Source organism: Cajanus cajan, chromosome 1 (genome assembly GCF_000230855.2).
Source record: "Cajanus cajan strain Asha chromosome 1, NIPB_CcT2T_4, whole genome shotgun sequence".
NCBI classification, from domain to species: Eukaryota; Viridiplantae; Streptophyta; class Magnoliopsida; order Fabales; family Fabaceae; genus Cajanus; species Cajanus cajan.
The window spans coordinates 77,663,354-77,682,888 of NC_138517.1; the positions used below are offsets into that span (position 1 = coordinate 77,663,354).

General features: G+C 33.6%; 1 protein-coding gene across 2 annotated transcripts in view; it reads right to left on the reverse strand.

The window, feature by feature from the left end:
* Positions 1-965: 965 nt before the first annotated feature.
* The window catches only part of LOC109791095 (WD40/YVTN repeat and Bromo-WDR9-I-like domain-containing protein), a 28,323-nt gene continuing 9,753 nt past the window's right edge, over positions 966-19,535 (reverse strand). For both annotated transcript variants that reach the window (XM_020350351.3, XM_083063266.1), the window contains 13 exons: positions 19,423-19,501; positions 19,086-19,254; positions 16,798-16,868; positions 12,449-12,529; positions 12,299-12,369; positions 11,527-11,623; positions 11,385-11,444; positions 5,192-5,246; positions 4,674-5,074; positions 2,798-4,591; positions 2,091-2,663; positions 1,942-2,000; positions 966-1,421 (listed from right to left, as the gene is read on the reverse strand). In XM_020350351.3, the coding sequence (XP_020205940.1) occupies positions 1,226-1,421; positions 1,942-2,000; positions 2,091-2,663; positions 2,798-4,591; positions 4,674-5,074; positions 5,192-5,246; positions 11,385-11,444; positions 11,527-11,623; positions 12,299-12,369; positions 12,449-12,529; positions 16,798-16,868; positions 19,086-19,254; positions 19,423-19,501 (3,706 nt within the window). In that variant the 3' untranslated portion in view covers positions 966-1,225. The remainder of the gene's footprint in view (positions 1,422-1,941; positions 2,001-2,090; positions 2,664-2,797; positions 4,592-4,673; positions 5,075-5,191; positions 5,247-11,384; positions 11,445-11,526; positions 11,624-12,298; positions 12,370-12,448; positions 12,530-16,797; positions 16,869-19,085; positions 19,255-19,422; positions 19,502-19,535) is intronic.

Below are 19,535 nucleotides of genomic sequence, written 5' to 3' on the forward strand. Positions count from 1 at the left end.
AGAAGATTTTAACTAACAAGGTAGTCTCAAGTCAAAATCATGCTTCTAAAATTATTTGGTCAAACACTAAATTGTACATATAATTAAAACAATTTCTTAAATACAAATACGAACCCATTTACAGTTGTAAGTATATGTTTAGTTAATTAGTTCATATAAGCGTATAAACAAAATGAATAAAATCTCTCCCTCAAAATCTTCTTCCCTCCTAGTTCTACCACCTTCCATTTAAAACACCAAGAATTTATTGAACTCAATTCAGTTGTCATTACAATCAGTTCAATTGAAACCAGAAACATTTTATTTCTTTTTGTCGGTAAAAAAGGATTATAAAAGACAACAAAAATCAAACTTAAGTTCACATATATACTATTCCGGCCATCTTCCACTAAATCCACCATAATGTTTCAAACAATTTATTTAAGAATAAGACTTGAATTACTTTTTAATCATTATATGATTATTTTCAATTTCATCCTTTTTATCCTATATATATATATATATATAAGAATGATCACATCAAAATTCTTCATAAATGATTGACAAATTGATTACAAAACAAGTATGTTTTTTAAATTAAAAGGAGCAACATGAATATCTTTCTATATAAAAATTACTAAAATGAAAATTTTATAATATAAAAGAGAATTATATCAAAATTTAATAATTTTATAGGAATTGAAATAATAACGTCAGACTCAAATAAAACAATTTTTAAGAGGACTGAAATGAAAAGGCATATATTAGAAGCCACTAAAACTTATTTAAATCTAAACATAATATTCGAAGATATTCTAATTGACTATATGAGGATGATTAAACATTTATATTATTTTTGGGTACATAGTTAAACATTTATAGATGACTGCTCATTATCATTGTTTCATTTTAGAAACTCTAATTATCAAAAAATTTGTAAAGCATCGGTAGTAATTACCCCAAACCATAACCAGAAGACAAGACCATAAACTCTGAATGTGAATTATGCATTTGCAATCAATGTGGTATCTCTGTACAAACAATGAATGTAGCCGCAGAAATTTTCCACAGCAAAATGCTACTTTATCCCGATATTCCTATTTCTATCCTCAGAAGCTAATTTAGCAAGAAAAAACTAATCCGCAGTACAATTGAAAAATCTATCTACAAAAAATATATGGGGGAAAATAACCAGCAGGGGCTGCTTTTGCCTTAATGCTGGCCTGTGGCCCCAGAAAGCCAAGAGCTATAATGATGATAATGTCCGTGTGAACCATTCTGATAAACGTTTGATTTTTGCCGACATCTCTGCATCCTTTTCAAGAAATGCGTTGGCATTAGACAATAGAATTGTCACATCGTGCTTCACCGCCTCCAAACTACGGTAGTAGTTGTTCTCCAATCTTGACTGTATCAATTCAAGAGATATAGGAACAGGAAACCTGCAAATTTAGCAAAAATATTTACAATATGTTTGATCAGATGGAAATTGTGGGAGGGGAGGGGGAGGGGGTGATTTTTTTTTTTTTTTTTTTAATGTTACCCTGCTTGGTTAAAAAATTTGGATGGAAGGAGGGGGAAAACGAAGAAGCTAAAATCCCTCCTTCCTATTTTTGTCTCGCCTCCTATAATGGGAGGATTAGTTGGGAAAGTGTTTTGTAATTTTTGAACTGCACAGACTAAATTGCTTCAAAATCTTATTTTATCTCTGATCTCCATTGTTATTTATAATTATAATGATATATTATCCATATTTTCACCCCTTCTCTTGCAAACCGAATAAGGTAACGTTTTCTTACCCTTCCCCTCTCCCCTTCTCTTGAACCAAATCAAACAAGGGAACCTTCCCTTCACCTCCAGTCTATTAAAATCTCTCCCATCTCCTTCCCTCCTTTGAACCAAATGCTGTTATTCATAGTTTCATACACTATAGTATCGCATAAAAAAGGCTAGATGGAATACCTGTTCATAAATTTGGACTTGTTCGAGATTTTCCTCAATTCATGCACTCCATAACGATCCTGGATATCAATAACAAAGTAGTTAATTATTTACATTCACTAGCACATAAACTAAAGAACACTATGTAATGGAATTTTTTGGACTGATACCTGGACTGTATTGCCCGACTGCTGTAATTTGGCGAGAGCGGATTGCAGTTTATTTCTCATGTTATCATCAATGTGAGGCTGTTCCCATTCAGTATCAGCATCAAAAAGCTCCCAGGGACTATGCAAATGTGTTTCGGTAAGGTCACTCTTGTACCGAACAGTACAACTCTCCCATGGACTGCCTGGAAATTCAGAAGACTTGGCTTTCACGCACAGAATTCGACCATCCCACCAATTACCAGAGGAATTATCCTCATTCTTCCACCAAACCCTGCATTTGTCCCTGCGTGTCCAATTTCTTTGCATAGCAGCATCAAACCTAGTTCTTTCAACAAGAAAATCTGGGAAACTAGTCACTTCAGGTAGGGTTAATTTAAAAGATTTGCTGACTACACTTGAATTAGGATCTACAAATTGAAGGGTCATTTTGCAGCAGCTATCACCAGACCCTGGAACATGGGAATACTCAAGGCTTTGAACTCTACAATATTCTACAGCTCTTATATGTCCCTGAAGTGATACCCAAGGCCCTGACTCTCTTCTACGGCAATAATCTATATACTCCTGGTGCCCCTGAAAAGCAGATATTTTCATAGGAAAACACATTATTCAAAATTTGAAATTAAAAATAAAAGAAAAATAGCACACCCGTGCAGAAGTTATATCATCACATAAAATATCATCGTTACTATGTAGTAATCTCTAACCTGTCTCAAATATACAACTTCATCTCCCTGTTGTGGAATATATCTGCATCCCTCCTCATGGGTTGATAACAGCAACCATGATCCTTTGGTAGCTGATTGTAGTGATTTCCTTTTATTTACAGGACTAGCCTCATGAATATTATAACTAGACCTCCGACTCCTAGTTGACCTCAAACCTACGGTCAACTTTGAATTAGAACCCCTTTCTTCTTCTGTGAATTGTTCTCCACTTGTGGAAACATTTTGTGGACTTTTAACCAAACCATTTCCATGCACTCTGAGATTATTCTTCTCATTATTTGGGTCACAAGTGGTTGGTTCCAACTCTAAGGGTCCATTTGTATGAATAGCCTCATTTGTCCCATTATTGAAGTCTGCTGCTGCATTAAGAGTACTGTTGCTCCCATTTGAAGTGGATTCTCCTGGGCCACTACTGTCAGCTAAATTAGTCACAGTCCTGTGTGATCTTGATCTTCTATAAACAGCTTTATACATTTTATCTCTCTGTGAATGTGGCTCTAGAAAATCATGTGATGTACTATTTTGTCTAATCCGAGGCTCTATTTCTTGAGTTCCATTGTCTCCCTGATTACATGTTACTTTAGTGTTGTCGTCCACAACCACATATTCATTGTTGAAATTATTATTATCATCACCGCTACATGCACTATTCTTTAGCATGGAAGATTTTGTTTCATGCTTGGATGGACTTTCAGGATCCCTTGAACCCCTTTTAGACCTTAGTTTAGTTGAAACAGAAGGAAACCCAATATTTGGTTCAGGTAGTTGGTCAACCCTACCATAGCTGATGGAAGCAGGAACAGTATCCTGAGGAATCATGTAAGCAGAAATTAGTGATTCATCATTGTCCCTGCAATTGCTGGAAGCTGTGATCTCTTCTGCTTTCTGAGTAGGATTAAAAGGCTGCGAGGTAGTACCATCACAAATTTCATTAATCTCCATCAAACTGTCATCATTTTGGATTTCTAAATCAGGGGTTAATGGACTGAAGTTCTTGTCCTCTTTCTCATGCCCAGTACTAACAACATTTTCTTTTTCGTCATGATGACATGTTTCGGCGTCTGATGGAACAGTTTCTCCCACTCTCAAAGGCTTAGATGAACGAGCCCTAACCATTCCCCATCTAATTTCCCCCAGCATGTCAACATGGTCTATTACCTGATCCGTTCTTTCAACTGTAGGGTAACTTGTGCTACCAGAATAATACCCTGAATCCTTAGAACTTGGTTTGTTCATAATAAAATCAGTAGCTTCTTGTGCAGTTTTTGATGATGAACCAACTAACTCAGCCTGGTAGTCAAACTCATTCGCAGGCTTGGATATTTCACGAATTGGTAACTTGAGAACCAATCTCCTCTTGTTCATTGAATTCACATGAGTTCCAGTTAACTCGTGAGATTTTGTGTCCTCGGATTCACAATATGATATTTCTTTTCCCTTAGAACAATTCAGTTGGTCATTCTGTAAAGTTTCACCAGATTCATCACTGTCTATGTTAGACTCTTGCAATGTTGATTCACTATCTGAAAAATCACCAACCAAACTATCTTCTTCTCCATCTGTTGGGGTACCAGTAATTTTGGAAAATAGATGCAAAGCATTGCGTGCAGCAGCCCTTTGAGGTCTGGAAGATTTTGATTTAGAAGATTTCCGTCTTGATGTCTTTTGGCCACTTTTTCCCTTCCTACTTCGGCTACTTCCAAAAGTATTTCCATCACACTCATCCAAATTTCTCCTTTTCACACGTCTCCCTGAAGACGTCATAATCTCAGTCTGTAGAAAAAGAAAAGGAATTATTTAAAGTTGATACAAAAATAATGAGCAGTTTCATTTTATATTTTTAATATGTACTTACTTCAATCTTCTGTTTTTTCCTTTTTGATCTACGAATGCTATCCATGTGAGTCTCCTCCCCGTCACTGTTATCTGTGCTACACCCTGAATCACCAGAGGCATTGGAGCTTGAACATCCTTTCTCACCCCTAGAAGAGAAATCTTCAGTGACATTATATTCTGAATCTGTATCATCACTAAACACTTCAACTTCAGGTTCCCATTCCATAGCATCTATGAACTCAGGCAGTGGTTCTGTAAGCAAATCCAAGTCTGCCAATGGAAGCATATGATAATCTGGGTCCAGACTGAAATCAGGACCCACAGCAAGCTTTAGTGAAGAAGGGCGCCATTCAAGGCCTAAAGCTCCTAATCTTCTTTGCTGAAATTCACTCTGATAAGGTTCTGGGTATGGTATCATTGCTGGAAATTCAGCAGAGCATACAACCAACAACTTATAAGAATACAGGAGTGGATAAAGAAACATAAGTCATAAGAAATAGATAACGCATAAAGAACAGATCCAAGAAAACAAATAACCTGAATCACAAAGCAAATCTTGCAGGTTCCGCCGATATGGAACAATTTGAGTTTCCTGATACAAATTTTAATATTATTTAAAATTAGGAAACACATGTTATATGATAATAGATAAAACATGCATTCAAAACCAGACTCACAGTATCAACAAAAGCCATTTTAATTTTTAAACATGGTTCACCCATCAAAATCACTTCACATGTATGCCTATATAAAAATCATGAGCAAAGCCGGTGAATGGTCCATCCCAGAATGCATCAGTGTGAAAATTAAATACTTCGCTAAACTTTATTAGAATATAGTGTTAAATCTGTATAAGCTGTTATGTAGTTACAACTACTTCTGAATTCTGTTTTGCTGAAGTGGCTCAGCTTGTTAGGCTTCTGTTAGATGCTCAATGTTATATATAGCCTGTTGTATTCATTCATGAATATAAAGAAAATATCAATAAAGAAGTTCTGTCAATTTCTCTCTTTTATATGAAACTTAATATGGTATCGTAGAACTTTTTTTTTCTTCCTTGGGCCTGTGTTCATTTGATGGCACAATCCTCTTTGCTTCTCACCAACAATGGAAATTCCTCCATGCATGCTCTGAATCACTATACTCACGCAATCTCTGTCAAGCTCAACAACAAGAATTTTCTTCTATGGAAACAGCAAGTTGAAGCTGTTATCAAATCATTACATCATCTTCATCAACTTGTTGTTAGTCCTCAGATTCCTTCACGTTGAGTCTGAAAAAGATTGCGAGCTTGGATTGATCTCTGAAGCTTATCAGTGCTAGGAAACACAAGATCAGATGTTGTTTTCTTGCCTTCTTTCATCCTTTTCTGAATCCATACTCACACAAGTCATTGGATGTCATCATTCCTATGAGTTAGGGGAAAAAGTTCACAATTACTTTCACAAGAATCTTCATGCAAAAGTTTGGCAGTTGTGAACTGAACTTTGCAGTCAAGAAATTGGACCGGTCAATTTTTGAATATTTGTTTCGTATCAAGGCTCTAGTAGATTCTCTTCTTGTTGAGGATCTTGTTTCCTATGAGGAACATCTTGGTGCTATTCTTGTTGGCCTTCCAGAGGAATACAATTCTTTTGTCATGATAATCCATGGAAGATCTGATCCTCCTACTATTGAAGTTGTTGAATCGCTTCTGCTAGTGCAAGAAGCTTAGTTCGATAAGTTTTGAAGAACTCACACCTACATCAGTTACTGCAAATGTTGCTCAAGCCTTTGCATCTCAGTCACAAGTCAGAGTCTCCAATGAACAGGTTAATGGAGGATCTCAGAATTTAAACTCGCAATGTTTTGGATATGGTGGTGGACATGGACATGGTCGTCACTATAGTAGAAATCGTGGTCAAGGTCACTACAACGATGGTGGAAATCATCCTACCTGTCAACAATGTGGCAAGTATGGTCATGATGCGTTCAATTGCTAGAATTGCTTTGATTCAAATTTCATTCTTGCTTAAAATAATCGTCAGAACACTTGGCATTAAAACCCTAACTCTCAGTGTGGTCAACATGTTGCATATGTCACTAACTCTCAACCTGCTCATTTTTTACAAGCACCAAATAAACAAGATTCTCAATCCCAGTATCCTAACTCTAAAGCCTCCCATCTCATCACTTCTGATCCTCAGAACCTAACTCATAGCACTCCATTCAGTGGCTCGGATCAGGTTCTCATGGGTAATGGTCAAGGTCTGTCCATTTCCTTTATTGGCTCATCTAAATTCTCTTCCCCCTTTGATGCTGTCATAATACTTGCACTTAACAATCTGTTATTGATTCGATATTACATGCAATTAGCTTCTGCCCATTTCCTTTATTGACTCATCTAAATTCTCTTCCCCCTTTAATCCTGTCATAACACTTGCACTTAACAATCTGTTATTGATTCGACATTGCATGCAATTAGCTTCTGTATCTAAGTTGGCAAAAGATAATGGAGTCTATTTTGAGTTTCATCCAACTAATTGCTTTGTCAAATCAGGCTTTTCTTAAAGGAATGATGGGGAGTGATGGCCTTTACTGTTTTCCTCGATCCAAGATTGCCAAGACTGATCAATGTTTTGCTGCTTACAATTTACATGTTATTCATAATTCTGTTGTTTCTAATGTTGTATATACTAGTGCGTACTCTGGTATTGTTATTTAGGGCATGTTAACTCTGCTGCTGTTAAAACTGTTTTACATCTGTGTAATATTCCATTTGTTAATAGAACAGTCTCTGAATTTTGCAATACTTGTTGCTTAGGCAAGTCACATCGCTTACCCACCCCTTTATCTTTAACTGTTTATAATGCTCCGGTTGAGCTTGTGTTTAGCAACCTATAGGTACCAGCACCTTTACCCTCTTTGAGTGGTCATTACTACTACATCTCCCTTGTAGATGCATACACAAGGTTCACTTAGATTTACTTTCTCATGAAAAAATCAAATGCATTCTCCGCGGTTTAGCTTTTTATGAAACTTGTGGCCACTCAATTCTCTACAAGTCCTAAAGCATTTCAAACAAATTGGGGTGGAGAATTTCATCCTCTCACTAAAATGGCATTGCAGAACAGAAACATTGTCAGATTGTTGAAATGGAATTAACCCTTTTGTCTCATGTTTCTATCCCACTTCACTTTTGAGATCACAGTTTTACTACTGCATACAGATCATCAACAAATTACCCACCGTGGGTCATCCCAATGGCCTGTCATGTCACCACATATGATAGTTTATCAAGATTCACCAGACTACAAGTCATTAAGAGTATTTGGCTGTGCATGCCTTCCCTCTTTATATCCATATAACCTGCACAAACTACAGTTCCACTCGCAAGAATGTGTACTCCTTGGTCAATCACCATGGCACAAAGGCTACAAGTGCCTTGCTCCTAATGATCGTATATACATATCCAAAGATGTATTATTTAATGAGTACAGGTTTCCCTACAGTTTTTTCTGCCACAAATATTACCGACTCCAAATCAACATCTGTTCTGTTGTACATAATCCTCTGCATATCTTACCCCCCTCAACAAACCCAATCCACTCCCACTTCATCAACAAACCCAAATGATCTTTCCAATGAGCCAACTGCTGTACCTAGTCCTATACAATCTGACACAGCTCGAGATATATCTAGCCTTGCATTCTTATAGCTCACGTTGAACCAACATCAATTAAAAGCAAGCTCTTGCCCACCCATATTGGTCAACTGCAATGGAGGATGAATATACAGCCCTTCTGACAAATCAAACTTGGTCACTAGTTCCTTTGCCTCCTAACTGCACAACTATTGGTTGCAAGTGGGTCTTTCACGTCAAAGAGAACCCTAGTGGTACTATTAACAAGAACAAAGCGCGTCTTGTGGCCAAAGGGCTTCATCAACAACCTGGCTCCAATTACATTGAAACATTCTCTCTGGTGGTTAAACTTGTAACTTTACAGGTCATACTAACTTTGGCTTTAACTTGAAGATGGTCCATTCAGCAAATTGACGTAAACAATGCGTTTCTCAATGGACATCCTCAAAATGTATATGACACAACCCCCAGGATTTGAATCCAGTGACAAAACTCTAGTTTGTCGGCTTCACAAAGCACTCTATGGGCTCAAGCAAGCCCCTAGAGCCTGGTATGACAGACTTACAACGACTTTCCTCTAGCTCGGATTTGTTGCTAGCCATTGTGATTCCTCCCTATCTGTGTATTCAACTGGTTCTAGTTGCATATATTTTTAGTATATGTTGATGATTCTTATCACTGGATCCTCTTCCACCTTTGTTGATGATCTCATTAAAAATCCTAATATACAGTTTGCTTTAAAACAGCTTGGATTGCTTGACTATTTTTTGGGAGTTGAAGTAAAGTGAGGGTTCTATTTTGCAGACTCAATCCAAGTATCTTTGTGATCTTCTTGATCAAGTGAAAATGCTTGAAGCAAAAGGTATCTCAACTCCTATGGCTAGCAGTACCAAATTGACTAAAGTTGGGACTGCTACTGTATTTAATTCGCATCATTATCAATCTATAGTGGGTGCTCTACAATATCTTACGCTAACTCTACCTGAAATTGCCTTTAGTGTCAACAAAGTTTTCCAATTCATGGCAAACCCTTGCAGGCTGTCAAACCAGTGTTTAAAAAACCGGACCGAACCGGCCGGTCAGACCGGTTGGACCGGGAACCGGTGGTCCAGTCGGTCCGAACCTTAAGTTGGATCGGTTATGCAGTCGACCCGTTTCAAACCGGATTGAACCGGTCAATTTTCCGGTTCAACCGGTGAACCGGTGGGTCAAACCGGTTCAACCACTTTTTTTTAAGGGACCATAAACCAAAAAAATAATAATGAAAATTGAATCTTTTAATAGAAGAACAAAGATTCTTATTAAATATAACAATAACTACTTGTTCTAATGTATTTGTTTATATAATATACAACTTAAATAACTTTTATAGTATATTATTAATTTTATATTATATATTTAATAATATAATATATATGTAAATATTACATATATTATTTTGTGATATCAATTGCAAGCATATTATATATGTACATATTATTTATATTTTTAATTTGTATTAATATACAGTTTAATATGTAATTTTTTATATATTTTTTACAAAATAAAAATAAAAATAATTTTAAATAAGATAGAAAAATTGAAATTTAAAATAAGATATAAATTTATTAAAATTTATAAGTATAAAATATATTTAATATGAATATTTTTTTAATAAAAATAAATAAAAACCGAGTCATGCGGTTCAACTAGTGACCCACCGGTTCAACCTTTGACCCACTGACCCAGTACCTTAACCGGTTCGATGACCGGTCCGGTTTTTAAAACTATGTGTCAAACGCATTTTGCATTATCTAAAGGGTTCTATCACCTGTGGACTTTCTCTCCAACCTGCTTCTGTTAATAGTCCTATTTCTATTCGAGAGTACTATGATGCGGACTGGGCAATGAATCCAGATGATCAAAGGTCCACCTCTGGGTATTGTATTTTCCTTGGCCCTGATGTGGTTTCGTGGTGGTCCAAGAAACAACCTCTAGTTGCTCGATCAACCATTGAGGCTAAATACAAAAGTTGGGGCTTCAATCCTTACTCGCATAATTTTGTATTCCTCATACTTCTCCAATAATATACTGTGACAATCTCAGCACTATTGCGCTCTCTCATAATCCCATACTTCAAACCAGGACGAAACATCTTGAGCTTGATCCCATCTCAAAAAAGTCGTCTCCAAAGCTCTACATGTTCATTACATTCCCGGTGTTGATCAAATAGCTGACTCTCAAGAAACCTCCTTCTGCTGCTCACTTCAGTGAATTACCGGACAAACTCAGGGCACTTGAGTCTCCACAACCACCCTGAGTTTGAGGGGGGCTATTAAAATATAATATTAAATTTTTAAAAGTTGTTGTTACAACTACCTCTGAATTCTGCTTTGCTGACATGACTCAGCATGTTAGGTTTCTGTTAGATGCTCAAGGCTATATATAGCCTGTTGTATTCATTCATGAATATACAGAAAATATCAATAAAGAAGTTTTGTCAATTTCTCACTTTCATTTGAAACTTAATACACTTTAACAAAGTAGTATTTGGACTTTTGGGTACATAATATTTCACTCGAGGTAAAAACAATAGAAAAATATTAAAATTAAAAAGCCTCAAAGCACCCCACCCACTCCAGCCTAACCCAAATGATAAATCGGTACATAGTAGCACAGTCAAGCTAAAAAGATGTTTTAACCTAAGTATGAACTCTTCCAAATAGTAGTTGTGTCATGTTGTACCCGTGTAAGATACATATCCATTACATGGACACTTACAAGCACTTTTTTTATTGCATTTTTATAATTTTTTAAACTTCTATACCAACACTGATCAGAATACCACAATAATTAGATAGCTTTTGTATTTCATGTTTATAATGACTTATGCTTATTTTTAGAGCATGAATTATCTCGTGATTTAAACTTTTTATTTTATGCTAATTTTATTTTAATTTAATATATTAGATTATAGTTGTGTTGTGTTCTAACATTTTTAAAATTCACCGTATTATTATGTCAGTGTCATCATAATATTGTATCCATAACCCATTTGTAACCGTACTTCCTTGGTTCTAACATTTTCATAAATGAAAAGAAATAGTAGCAAGCAAGTGATCAACTAACCTGATCTAGTACATTACCATGAGTATCTTGAATCAGAGGTCGATAATCACCAAGAAAGAACTGCAAATATTTGCAATCGACATTAGCACCAAATCAGTAGCAAAGGAAAGAGAAAATTAAAATAGGATGATAATGTATGTACCTGATCATATTTGGCATCTTTTTGGGACTCACCTTGACCTGTGCTTAATATATATAGTTGACCAACATCATCTGAAAGTATAATTGATGTCCCATCCCTATGTCATAAAATATATTTCAACAAAACAAAAAAGCATACTGATTTAGACAGTATACAATGAATTTATTAAACTCCACAGACCAATAAATAAATCAAGGCTATAAAAGGTCCACTGTAACAAACTCCAACAAATCATGATGTCATCATCAGTCAACGTTATTTAACTTTACAAGAAAACAGCATTCAATGTTACCGTGATTCCAGCATCATATCGCAATCTGTATTGTGTACAACAATGGATTCAATTTCAACATGGCACTGATTTAAGAAGCAAAGGCATTTGAAATTTAACACGACAACTTTATCCTAGTCACGGAGTGATAGTAAGAAAATGATATAAAGTATTGGGACAAAAATTTTAAATTAACAAATAATAAATATGCATCAAAAGAGTGGATCCTAAAAGGATCACTTAAAAGCCACATCCTCAGCAAAATACTTAACTGATTCTAAATTTAATATTATGAGGGATTATAAATAATTTTGAAAGTCAAATAATAAAAGTATGTTGCAAACAATTAAAGAGAGTACAAAACTGACTACGAGTATCTGAAAATAACAACTGTAAATGATTATGATATGAGAATAGCTTTGAGAAAGAAAAACAACAAAATATCCAAAAACATTTGATACAAAATAAAGTTCTGAGCTAGTTCTCTCATTGTATACTTACGGAGAAAACTTTCCATCCACCAACTTGAAGCGTGATATCTCATATATCCGGATAGGCATGCCTTCCCATATCTAGAATAAAATATGAAAGTTATTTAAAATATAGAGGAAAGCCTACAGAGCAGTGAGATAAAAGTAACTGGTGACTCACATCCCATACAATAGTTCTTCCATCATATCCAGCACTCATAGCTATCCGGGGATTGAAAGGATGAACATCCAGAACATATGTCTAAAATGCAAAGATAGAAAGCAACTTAAGACCGATATACCCAAGAAAAATTAAGCATCCAAAATTTAAGTTTTTTTACTTCATCAATTGTCATAGGACCAAGAGAAGAAAAAAAATAGCATATCATCAAAGAGAAAAGTAGTAAACTGAGCAACAGAGAAGTGAACAAGTATGCAAGGGCTAATCAAAGGCAGACAATGCAACTTAATGTTTAGAAGATCTCAGTTTGATCAAATTCCTCCTTGAAAGAAAATGACTTTCAGAAGTCAGAGCTATTAAAATCTTTCTCTTAATATTATAAACTTAAACATCAACAACTTTTTTTCAATAATAATAAAAAAAATAAAACTAGTCAGCCGTGTGTTAAATGTTTAATCCATGCTACCCTTGATCTAATAACTGAAATTTCTCAATGAAATAGTATACAGCTTCAGTGTACTTCCATTATTTCAAGCCCAATGAGTTTTCAAGTAAGGAAGTATGTCTAATGAACCATTGTTAACATCTTCAATCTTAATTGCTTAGACTTTCAGGTTAAGTGTTCTCCACTTTTTTAATCAATGAAACAAATAGATAGATGTCAAAGCAGCATCAAATTCTTTTGTGCATAATTTTATAAATGAACACTTAAAACCAAAAAATAACAACCAAATAAACTGGGCTGCATAAAAAAAAGATGAAAAACAATCAGGGATGCTGGAGACATTGGACTATTGGAGAGATGAACTGCTAAAAAGATAGCTCAACAAGACAGAGAGAATAATCATCAGCCTAAGGGGACGTTTGGTACATGGCAAATTTTCACGGTGAGGAATCATAATTCCCGGGAATCACAATTCCTAGGAATCATAAAAATCTGTTTAGTTGGTCATAAATGTTTCTAGGAATGTTTTTAAATGTTACCTGAGAATCAAGGATTTTTAAATGTTACCTGAGATGAATTGCTAAAAAGATAGCTCAACAAGACAGAGAGAATAATCATCAGCCTAAGTGGGCGTTTGATACATGGCAAATTTTTTCATGCCCAGGAATCATGATTCCTGAGAATCAGAATTCCTAGGAATCATAAAATCTATTTGGTTGGGTCATAAATATTCCTAAGAATGTTTTTAATTGTTACCTAAGAATCAAGGATTTTTACTGCATTAAATAAGTAAATAAACATAACATGATATTTTTACTGCATTAAAATTTTATTTTTACTTCAAGAAAGTTAGTTTCTCACCTCCCCAATAGGAATATTTTCATGGGAAACCTATGCAAAAACCTCCTAAAAATGTTATTTTTTAAATAATAAACCAATTGCGGGAAAACAAACCCAAAGTCAGATTCCCAAGAAAGTAAAAAATTTCCATATACCAAACACTCCCTAAAGGGATAGTTAACTTAAAATATTACATGACCAAAGAAGAGACTTCACTGGAAGAAAAGCTAAGTGGAATTTTCCTGGCATACAAATATACAAAGCAAGAACTAACTTCTCCATGATAAGCATTCAGAAGCTTGAAACAGTAAGAGCTAAGAAATGATATATTTATACTTATATATAAAAGCGATTTCCTGTTTTTGTGTACATAATTTTTGAACTGTTTTACCCTTAAAATTTTATATAATAAAAAATAAAGTTAAAAATTAATTATTCTTACAAACTTAAGACTCAAACCCGAAACCTTAAAATTTGAGAACTAGACACAACACCAGTTGATTCAATAACATTAGTAATTCTTAAACACCTTTAAACAAATATAGAGGTACAAACAAATATAGAGGTACAGAGTATCTTGACCCTATTAGTAGCATACTAGCATAAGTGTAACTCTTCGTATTCTAGAGTGTTCAAGTTAATTAAGGTTTCTGTTATAGTTTTGTAATGACAGCTGTATTATGATGTAACCATCAGTTTGGTTTCTTCTTGTCTAACAACCTTGTATACAATCATATAAATGTAAATCAGTCATGAAAGATTAATGAAAAGTAATCATAATTCTGATATACAATTACTGATTACACACTTTAAACTCCAAGAAAAAACCTAACTAAACTCAGAAATAGAATGAGGCTATATTAGAGTAGAGTTTTACTCTACTCTAATAGGCAAGTGTGAATCATTGCAATTGAATATTGGGACTCAAATTTGTGCAATGCTTGAGTCAAAGCACTCAGCTGGTTGCATATACGTGCACATTTCTGAATTAATTACATGTTAGATTTACAAGAAGCATAAATATAACAGCAACGCCCTAAGTTACATTTCTGAATTAATTGAATATTGGCACTATGCATGAATCTGAAAACTCCATGAACCTAAGCTTTAAATGCATCAATTCCCTATAGATCAGTTTCCAAAGATTGTCAACATAGATTTCCATCAAAATGAGCGCTGATGAAAGAAAAAACACCACCAGTATGATTCACCCAGGAGGAAAGAAGTACTAGTTGAATGGTTGTTGGTGAGAAAAGAAATCCCCACTTCTATGATTCACCATTGGGAAAGAAGTCAACAGAATACCATTGACTATTCTTATCATTTTCTGTACCCTTCTCTTCTTTCTTAACAAATCCATTGTTAACAATAATTAAAAAAAGTCACCAGAATGATCATGGATGGGAAGAGAACAGAATGACAGTTGAAAAACACCAGCAGCCAAACAATGAGAAACAATTCAAACCACAATGCCAGTCATTACACAACACAAGGCAGATTGGCACCAAAAGAAGTCAAAGTCTAACTAAAAGAGAAAACACTGAAAAACAAGCCAAATAGCACAAAAAACAAGAGAAAGCCATCATGATTCATAAAGAATGCCAATTGCCAAGAAACTTCCCAAACAACTCAAACATGATGCAAGTCAGGAAGAGTACACTGGAAAGCAGCCTAAGGAAGCCAAGCAATCACATGAATGTGGCAAGCAGAAGAGATGGATGCAGGGCTGGAAAATCATTTGTATTGATGAAAATGAAATCTATGAATTGGCAATTACAACAGAAAGTGAAAACAGTTATATATAGCCTTTCAAGTAAATAGAAAAGCCTAACTACACCAACTGTAACTGCTCTAACTAATTTAGAGTTGGTTAGAGGTGACAGCCATCGCCTACATAGGAAAGGACAAAATGAAATGCAACCCAGTAAGTATACTCAAATATACTCCAATAGAAATGATGCAACAAGGTAAATGGTGGTTACAGCAGCTGGTGATGTATCTTGACATGCTCTCAGGCATATAAAAGAGCAAGGCTGGTCAGATTCCCTTGAGTGGCTCGTTAGAGCTTTAATCATTCTGGACATGCCAGAGCTAGTGACAAAAGCTGTGCAGACAAAGGAAGATGTGACTCACAATCATGGAAGAGAAAAAGGGGTGAGGCAAGATCTAGAGACTAGAGGTTAGTGAGTCAAACGAGACAGATGGTGGCTGGAAAAATACACATTGTATGACAAAAGACTGTTGCTAGAAATTAAGGCTGGATGAGACAAAATATTTCAAAGAATAGACTTCCAAATTTTAGGGAACTCAACACTGAGATAATTACAAGGCAGGTTATAGAGAATGGTATCATGGTACTGCTCTAATACCATGTTGAGATCATATAATTTAGGCAAAGCCATAGAGAGGGATATAAAGAGAACATAAAGGCTCTAGATAATATTCCCATTAATGATATGATACAAAAGAAGAAATCATTAACCCTTATTTACACTAATACCAGACTTCTAATGCCAATCAAATAAAGAAATCGATTAGGAAATATAATGAAATCTCAAAACTGCTCTTAAGAGATCATCTAACCATACTCTAAAATATTTTAAAAGATAATTAAGCTTTAAGATATTTTCTATATGTTCCAACAGACCTTACTTTGATTTCAACCTTCCAAAAGCCTGTAAAATGAATACCTAAAACTTGGCATTAGAAGGCTGGATAAACCTAAAGTTCATAAAATATGTCAATATGCCTTTTGCAGAGGTGCCATGCATCCTCACAGTGCAAAAGAAGTTTCTTTTGTATCTGAACTCTACAAAACACATAAGTAAAATCATAAATGAAAAGACCAACTCTTTGAAACATTAATTAAATTAAACTGAAAATCCTAACTGATGTTTGAAACAAAAACAAAGAAACACAATGCTCAGAATCAGATGTCATGCTTGTGAGTTAAATACCATCATAAAAAGCCTCAGAAACATATGTCCGGCATTACATTTACAAAAGACAGTAACAATGGTAACGAAGTAGGAAGATAAACCAAAACCAATAAATAAACACTTACAGATTCAGTATGACCAGTCAATGAGTGTACTAAGCTGCCATCAGAAGCATTCCAAACACAAATTCGGCAATCTGCAAGAATAACTTGCAATTAGACATAATAATCTATTACTGTCAAAATTATGAAAATTAAAATGGTTGTTACATTATCATGACACATGCTCGATAGTGGCATGATGACAAATGCAATGCATGAATAATTAAAGGTCTCTTTAGTAAAGCAAACATTTTTAAGTTTTCATCACCTGTCTCTATTACTAATTACAAAAGAGCCTCATTATTTTCACTTTCATGTTTTAAAATATTAGTACAAAAAGGGTGAAAAAAAAATGTTTTCCCTAAACTTCAGATATTTAAATATAGAAAATAAATATAAAAAACAATGGGATACTTTTGTAATTTTCTAATGAAAATACAAAATAAAAACAGAAAACATTTTTTCAAACCAAGCACACCCTAAGAAATTGTAAAGTGTTTTCAGATATTGGTTTCATATATTGCAAGCATAAAGGCATATAAAAAATAATATTGAATTGACTAACTAAAACTGTCAAAATAGCTAATTGCCTTAGAAAGAGTATTTGGAAGGTATAAATAAGAATCTAGACTTAACAATAGTTCTCTATGATTTTAAGATGATGCATTCATTGCTCAAGGTGACAGAAGCCCTCAAATCTTCTTTTGTTGACTGAGTCCATTTGGCCCAGCTTAAAAGATAGACTAAACATTTCAACACCTATATATTAAACATGAACGGCTATTGTGTGCGAGAGCATTTTTAGGAGCTATTCTCTAACAGAAGCACTTTTAGAGATTTTTTTAACTTATTATCTAATTCAATTTTTTATTTTTCATATTTATTTATGAATTAAAATTTAATATTTTAAAATAAATTGTCAATAAATAAAAGTAATCTTGTGCCGCAATATAAATTATTTATTTTAAATTGAAAATATAATTTATATGTTTAAAAATATCTATTTATACAAATTTAAAATATAAACTATATATTAAAATATTGTATTTATTTGTATATATAATTTATTATAAAATTTAGTTATATATATACAATAAACATTTAGCCTGTAAAATATACATGTTAAAATACTAGTCTGTATAATAGCCCTTAATAAATAAATAGCTTTTGAAAAAACTAACTCAGGGAACTTAAGTGTAGTTTAAGCAGAACTCTTTTGTTAGAACCTCACTTCGAGTCTCACCAGTTTCTATTTGAATATATTTTATTTTATTTTATTTTATTTTTCTGTGGGTCTAAAAACTCTTGCTCTCTAATTTGTTTTGTTGAAACACTAGCTCTCTGAAAACTTAGCTATTTTTCTCTTGCAAGATTTATTTTTTTTAAAACTATTTTTCACTTTTTATTTCTAATTAGAACTTTTAAAAAAATGATATGTTATATAGAATTGCGTGAAGTGCTTATTATTTTATTAAATATTTTGACATATATAATACTTTTTGAATATTTTTAATATAATTCAATATTATTAAATTTTTCCTAAATAATTTTTATTTCTTCAAAAATAATATTGAACAATATATAATGAATTAAATATTTTACTATTTATAATTTAAATTTAAATTTCCGTAATTGATATTATATATATTATTTGCAAATAATTGTTAAAATAAAATTTTATCAATTAAGTATTTTTTGCATTTTAAAAAATTAAACTTTCAATATTTGTTCTTTAATATTTTTATTTGCTTTATTATTATTAAAAATAATTTTACAATATTTTTTGTTTGATAAATATACTTTTTCATTAGATGAGATGACTAATTTTATGTAAATTTGAATTTTTTTGAAAAAAAAAACCAAATAATTTATAGTTTTAAAGGAAATTTTAAGCTAAAAAAAATAAAATTTAACAAACAATTTCTACTTTTTTAAAGTTCTTATTTTTAGCTTTAACTTAAAAGTTACTTTCCTAAACTACGTCGATTGATGAATCATTATAATTCATTAAATCTAGCAAGAATTTCTGTGCTAAATTGCCAAACACAAAAACCAGATAGATAGCTAGATACAATGGAGCAAGTTATAAAATCACTTATCACTAGTGCCGAACTTAAGTTTTTTTTTCCTATTTTAATTGAACAATTACTAATAAACAAAATAATATTACCTACAGTAAATTGTATATAGAAATCAAAAATCAGAAATGGTTGGAAGAAAGAATGGTAGTAAGAAATAAAGAAAGCACAGGAAAAGAAATAAACAAATAAAATTGGAAACATGATAGCAAGAATGGGAAACAACCAACTTACCCATAATAGCTGCGAGGACAAAGCGGTTGTCAAGGCTCCAAACAATCATATTTACACCACGTGGAGTTGGCAGAATTCTCTGACGAGGACCACCTCTCTGAGGTTGAGGAGGCATAGGTGGAGGTGGAACTCTCAGATGATATGCCCGTGTCCAGCGACCACTTTTTCCCTAAATGAAATAAAATTAACAAATTGAAATATAAAGTAGCACTCATTATCCAATAACCATTAACTTTTGCAATTTGAATACCAATGTTGGCCAACAATTTTCAAGTTATGTTAAAAGAGAAAGAGAGATAACATTTGTAGAAGAAAATTATATTTGATGAAGCCTTACATGTGACCTGCGTGATTTGGGAATCCATATAATAGCACTCCCATCACGAGAGCAGGTAACAATGTTGTCATGATTCAACCTGGGATAAAATATAGCCATTTAGATAATAGATC